This window comes from Accipiter gentilis, chromosome 8 (assembly GCF_929443795.1).
Source record: "Accipiter gentilis chromosome 8, bAccGen1.1, whole genome shotgun sequence".
NCBI classification, from domain to species: Eukaryota; Metazoa; Chordata; class Aves; order Accipitriformes; family Accipitridae; genus Astur; species Astur gentilis.
The window spans coordinates 2,025,671-2,032,020 of NC_064887.1; the positions used below are offsets into that span (position 1 = coordinate 2,025,671).

The window sequence follows — 6,350 nt, forward strand, 5'->3', positions numbered from 1 at the left end:
TCTGCAGGAGCGTTGGAGCCTCTAAAGTAACTCTCCCTCTCGGGGGGTTGTTTTTTTTTTCTGACTCTGCTAAGAAGTGGCAGCGTTCAAGAAAAATAAATAACATTTCCAACATTTCCTGCAGCACATCGGCTGCTTTTTCGTTTAATGGCTTGGGAGGGGCTAGGAATAAACCCACACAGGACCTTGCCCATGGCCAGGACAAGGAAGCAGCTGCCAGATGAACCCTTTTGGCTGTATGCTAATAAGTGGGGTAAGAAAATAAACCCTGGGACCAAGGGTTTGAGTTTAAACTTTATTTCCAAAAAAAAAAAAAAAAAAAAAAAGGAAAACAAAAAACCAAAACACAACCAAAAACCCAAAAAACAAAACACCATCCAATTTCAAACAATTATATTAATGTAGCTGCTTTTAACAGCCAACTGTTAAAAGATGTGTGGTTGCAGACCAACTGCTTAAGGGCATTCTGGTTCTCAAACCTCGGAGTATAAATAATTTTTTCATCAATATCATAAAATAACTTATTATATATCTTAGCATAAAAACTTGAGAATTAACATCCCAAAAATACAATAAAATTGTTTGTAAAACGTTTCGATTAACCTTTTTTGCTCTTTAAGGTACCTAAACCAGGAACTGTTAAGTTGCACTTTAAAAAAAAAAAAACAACCGTGAAGGGTGTTGGGCGTTTTCGGTGAGTAACCCGGCCGTGCGGCACCCCCGCGCGTCAGGCAGGGCTCCTTCCTCCGGCGACGCAGGCGCTGCTCTTCCCTTCGCTTCCACGCTCATCCCCGCCGCTTCGGAGTCACTTTTCTTCCAAGAAGTCCCACGCAACACGTAGTTCAACTTCAGCCTACCCCCCCCTTGACATCAGTTTTATCTTTTTTTTTTGTTGAGTTTTTTTTTTTTTTTTCTTTTTTTTTCTTTTTTTCCTCCCCCCCCACCCTCCCCCCCGCAATCCTCTCGCCAGGGCAGGGAGTTACTTCCTGAGCAACTGCTAAAATATTGCAAAACTTCAGTGCAATTCGGTTCAGTTCGTTTTCGGCCCGGCGCGGTCACCGCTCGGGGAGGTTAATCACTGGCACCCACTGATCCATGTAGCGACTCTCCCGGCAGAAGCACATCAGCTGACTCAGCGCTGGATCCTTCCACTGGGAGGCATGGGGGTTCTGGAAAGAGAGGGAGAAGCGGGGGGGGGGGGAAGCGTTTTAACAGAGAAGCAAAAACAACCCTCACAGAAAGAAAAAGCGCAGCAGAAAACCCAGGAGCGTGAATCATCTTAAATTGCCACTAAGGCAAACAAACAAACCAACCCCAGAACCACGCGAGGAGTTTTGCAGCCTTGGACTCTGGGGCAGAGTAGGAAAAAGGACATGAAAAAAAAAAAAAAAAAGAAAAATTAAATAAAAAAAAAAAAGGAAATCAAGTTTCCTGCGGGATCCCCCTGCGTGCAGGCACGGACCTGAGCCCCGGTGAGGGCCACAGCCGTGCCCCGGTTTGACCGAACGACATTTCGAAGTTGCGCTCGATCCCAGGCTTACGCAGGAGGAAAAAAATAAAAAAAGCCACCCCAAAACCCCAATGTGCTCTGCCTATTCACCGCTGCTTACTGGAAAGACGACTTAACGCCTTCGGCGGCCGGTTCGGGATGAGCTGCCGGTCACGCCGCAGCGCCCCGGGAGCGGTGGGAATCCGCCGGCCAACGAGGGACCGTGAGGAGGGAGAACCGGGCGGGATGCTCCCGGCCAACGAGGGACCCCGAGGAGGGAGAACCGGGCGGGATGCTCCCGGCCAACGAGGGACCCCGAGGAGGGAGAACCGGGCGGGATGCTCCCGGCCGGTTTGCGGCGGGGTTTGGGGGGGGGGGGTCGCCCTCACCGTGACGAGGACGCAGTGGAGGTCGGCGGGGGAGTCGGGGCCGGTGGCGGGCAGCAGGAGCTGGGCCAGCCTGGCCGGGTTACTGACGCGTAAGATGTTGATGTCGTTCTCGCAACAGAAAGCTTGGATCAAGGTGAAGTGGATCTGCAGCGCCGCGTCCCCCGCCTCCTCTTCGTCGGCCGCCAGCAGGCACAGCACCACGTTGTCCGGGTCTCTGCGGGGACAGCCAGCCGCCGTCACCGGAGGGGTTTGGCGGGGGGGAGGAGTACCGGGGGTACCGGGGAAGGGAGGGCGGGGGGGGTCACTCACACGTTGAGCAGCTTGGCGGCCTCGTAGACCCCGAGGGTGAGGCTCCGCTGGCTCAGCGCCTTGCTCAGCACCTCCTCCAGCGCGTCCCCCGCCTGCTCCATCCTGCCGCCGGGACAAGCAGAGACAGGCCGCCGCCACCGTCAACCGGGACCCGCACTCCTCCTCCTCCTCCGTTTGTCCCCCCTCCGCCGCCGCCCGTCCCCGTCCCTTACCTCCCGGCGGTGCGGTGGTCCCCGGGCAGCTCCTCCAGAGTCATAGCGGAGCCGGAGGTCCCGGTCCCGGTGCCGGTGCCGGTGCCGGTGCCGGTGCCGGTGCCCACCCGCCCCGCTCGCTCCGCGCCGCCGCCGCCGCCTCTGCGGAACAAAGGCGCCCCCCGGGCGTTATCCGACTCCCGCCTGGCCAACCCGCGCCGGCGACATTTGCATATTTTCTTCCTATTGGTTCATGCAAATGAGGCCGCTCCCCAACCCCCCCCCCCCCCCTCCTCCGCTCTACAGAACGGCCGAACCGAAACCCCCGCCGCCTCGCCTCTGCCGACCGGCCGGGCAACCACGGGAACCGACGGGGAGGCGGCTGCTGATTGGTTTGCGGGAAGGAGAGGGCGGGGCGTTCGCCTGTAAAGAAGAGGGGCGGGGCAGCGGGCAGCGCGCGCCGCCGGGGCCGGCGGAGCTCGGCTGTTGCTGGGGTCGCCGGTTCGAGCCCCATCCCATTCCCCCCCCCCGCCCCCCCCCAAAAAAAAGGAACGAGCAGACGCCGTTCCCGGGCTGCCTGCGGGAGGGGGAACGGTAACGGGAACACGCACGTGTTCCCCTTAAACCGTAAAAAGCTGCGGTAAGAGCTGCCAGCCGTGCCGCCCTGCCCTTCTGGCCGGGGGCAAAGCTGGGCTGCGGGTGGGTGGGCGCAGCAGCCGCCCCGGGGTTGTTCCTCGGCTGCTTGCCGTTTCCCCTCATCACCCGTTTACGGGGGTACCGGCAGATAACGGGCCTGGCCCTTGGAGGGCGAGCGTTGGCGGTACCGGGAAGGTAGGGCTGGGTACGGCGGAGGTCGTGCGTCTCGGTCCGGCTTTGCCGTCGGTGGCGGAGCTTGGCCCGGTAAAGCCGAACGGGTTTCTGGAGCGGGACGTCGTCAGAGCGGCCTGTTAGGCCCCCAAAGACCAGGAGTTTCCCTTTAAATTCACAATTAGAATGAAGCCGTCCGTCTTCCCCGCAACCGCAAAGATTGCGCTCCTGCCGTTCCCCTTCGAGCGACCGCCGGCGCGCTCGGGAAATAACCTCGCCAAAACCTCGGCGCGGGCGGTTGCAAAACACCCGGGACGCTCTTGTAGCCCTGGCAAATGATATTTTTGTGCGTGGTTTTCGTGCGATACGGCCATCCCTCGCCGGAACGCTACCAGCAGCTTTTTGCGGCTCGTGGCGGCGGCACCGCCGGTGCATCTGCCTTTATGGCGAGAGCCAGCCGGGGAGGTGGAAGGGACCCGCGCCCGTCCCGAGTGGCACGATGTGATTTAACCCCCAGCCCTGGAGAGCGGGCGCGAGCGTGGGGGACGCTGCCCTCCCCGTGCCGCCGTCCTTCCAGGAACTCGCGGTTCTCCGGCTTTCGCCTCGGCGGGGGACGCGGTCTCTGATCCGTGCCTCTGCCGCCGACATCTGTTTTGGGGTTTGCATTGGCCCCTCCGCGTCCCTGCCCGGCGTGGGGGTCACCCCCAGGCTTGCCTTAGAGGACACCCCGCCGCCTCTTGCGCTATTCCGTGTTGGACCCAGAGGGGGCAAATAAGGCAGCGGAGTCCTAAAATACGTGCTCTGTGTGTAGTAAACGTGTAGTTTCACTTCCAGCCTTGCTGGCCGGGAAAGGTAAGGCGGCCCGTTGAGAAACCCCAAACTTTGGAGGCAGCTTCGGCAGCTCCGGCCTCGGGCTCGCGCGTCGTTAGCCGGGGCTGGTACAGCGTGGGCTCGCCACTCGTGTTCGGGACGGTGCGAGGTTCCCCGGCACGGGTGATGCTGACGCCCAGCTGTCAGGTACCCACGTCACCGTCCCGGTGAAACCGCGACGGTCGCCTTCCTGACGGCGCCGGCACCTTGGGTCGGGTGGGCGGCAGCGGCAGCAGCGCGGTGACCGGCACCGTTCCCGACGTGAGCGGTAGGGAAAGGCAAGCTCCGGAGCACGGCCGGTGTTTCCGACGGCGTGCGTCCTTCTGCCGGTGAGCAGCGCTCTGTTCCCTCTCCCCACTTTGTCGTCTTCTAGGCCACGCTATAATTCCCCGGTGAGTCACAGGCATTACAGCTTGCGCCAATACTTGCAAGAAATACCTTTCCCGAGCGCAGTCTGAGGCCTGTAGCGCTCGGAAGTTACAGAGTTATCCCGACTTACCGCACCAGCGGTGGGGACGGTGGCGTTTCGGCAGAGCCACCGGCGCACCGGGCCGTGCTACGCCGGCTGGCGGGCTCCGGCGCCTGGCGTGCGGACCTCGGCCACGGTGCGTTGCTGGTGGCGGTGACGCTGCGAACGACGCCTGCCGGTGCTTCTCCTTCCAAATATCCCCGGTGGACTGGGCTGTCCGCGACGGTGAAGCGATGCTTCGATGCCGGAGCCGTAAGCCGTCCCCAGGCCAGCTGGCCGCCGGCATCTCGCCCTCGCCGGCCCCTCCGCAGGGTTTCCAAGCGCGGGGTCGAACTTGGGGTTTCTCCGGGAACTTACTTTTGCGCCATATGGCCCGTCTCAGCCCGGCAGACCTCCGGGGAGGATCCCTTCTAATGAGAGCCGTGTCAAAGATCACGCTTTCTCAGCTGTCGCACCTAAAAGCCTCCCGTCCTCCCGCGGCGAGTGCCAAAACGCTTGCCCAACCCGGGCTGCGAGCTGGCACGGTCCCACCGGCGCCGGCAGACCGGGGCTGCAGACGGGACCCTTGGTGGTCCCTCGCGGAGCTTTTGGCAGCCCGCGCTTTAAAGTTTGCTTGTGTTGGCCTTTCCCTTCGGCTCGTAAACAGCGGCGGCCGTTTTCCACGGCGGCGTTTGCTGAAGCGTGGTGCGGCGTGCCGGTGAGCGCAGCTGAGCGATGCGGAGCGGCGTTCGGCACTCTGCTCGCAGGATCACTTAGTCAGCCATTTGGAAAAGCAAGATCTGGGTATGAAACTGTTTTCCACAGCAGACTATAGAGAGCGATTTAAGTAGCCCCTCGGTTGCGCCGGCTACGGCAAGGAAAGCTTCCAAAAGTTTGCATATGTTCCCCCGGCTCGGCTCTCGCTGCCCATTGTCCTGCCGCTGCAGCCCTGATGAGATATGACACGACTTAACGAAGCCCACGGCGTCAGGAGAAAGGGGAAAAAAGCCTCTTTTGCATCAGGTAGAGGGGTGGCAGATGGCAGGACCGCAGCAAAACAGGTGGAAGCATTGTGTGGTGACCCTCCGAATTAAGTTCGGTTAATTTGCCGTCTCTCTATTAGCAACTAAAGTCTCCGGCTTCACTGAGAGACCTCAGATTGTATCTCGCAGGCGGTCTGGCCGCGCAGCCCCATCTGTGGCCGGCCGCAGAGCTAAATCTGTCTCAAAGGCAACTGAAAAGCAGCTGAAGCCTCTTTTCTCTCCCCTCGGTAGCAGCAGCTCCCTGACCCGCGCCGGTAATGACGGCAGGCAATGCTCTAAAACTGCATTTTCCCCGCAGGTTTCCCGGCTAGGGGCAGTTTTCCTTCCCTCCCTTTGTCCAGAGAAGCAGCAAGGATGCTCGGGAGCCATGCAGGTCCCTCCTGCTTTGCAATGGGGAGGGAGAAAGCGGCCGTACTGGGGACGCACCGTGGCTGCTCTCCTGGGGAGACCGGGACGGAGTCGGACCCGCAGTTGTCCCTCCATCAGCTCCCAGCTGGCAGCTGCTGCTAAACCTTCCTTTCATCGCCTGCCAAAACGCGCCCGGGGTGTTTTGCTCCCCCCTCAGCCCCCCCCCCCCCCCCAGCCCTTTAATCCTGACTTTCATAAGTCGCCAGGCTGATGCCAGCAATCCCCTCTGCGTTCGGCATCACAGAGACGGGGGGCCCAGGAGCTGCGTCGGGCTTGGCTCGTCCCCCTGCGCTGGCGGGCCCCCGGCCCCAAATGTTCTCCGGGGCCGTGGGGTTTAGCTGCTCGGTGGTTCGAGAGCGCTGGCTTAACAGGCAGGGGTTTAGGAGATGCCCACCC

The 6,350-nt window shown here is 60.6% G+C and overlaps 1 protein-coding gene across 1 annotated transcript; it reads right to left on the bottom strand.

Annotated features, from left to right (window-relative positions):
• Positions 1-931: 931 nt before the first annotated feature.
• GADD45A (growth arrest and DNA damage inducible alpha) lies at positions 932-2,555 on the bottom strand. The gene is made up of 4 exons (XM_049807853.1): positions 2,400-2,555; positions 2,188-2,289; positions 1,879-2,092; positions 932-1,169 (listed from the first exon to the last, which is right to left on the bottom strand). The coding sequence occupies exons 1-4, from the start codon at positions 2,441-2,443 to the stop codon at positions 1,056-1,058; spliced, it is 474 nt and encodes a 157-aa protein (XP_049663810.1). The 5' UTR covers positions 2,444-2,555; the 3' UTR covers positions 932-1,055.
• Positions 2,556-6,350: the final 3,795 nt, after the last annotated feature.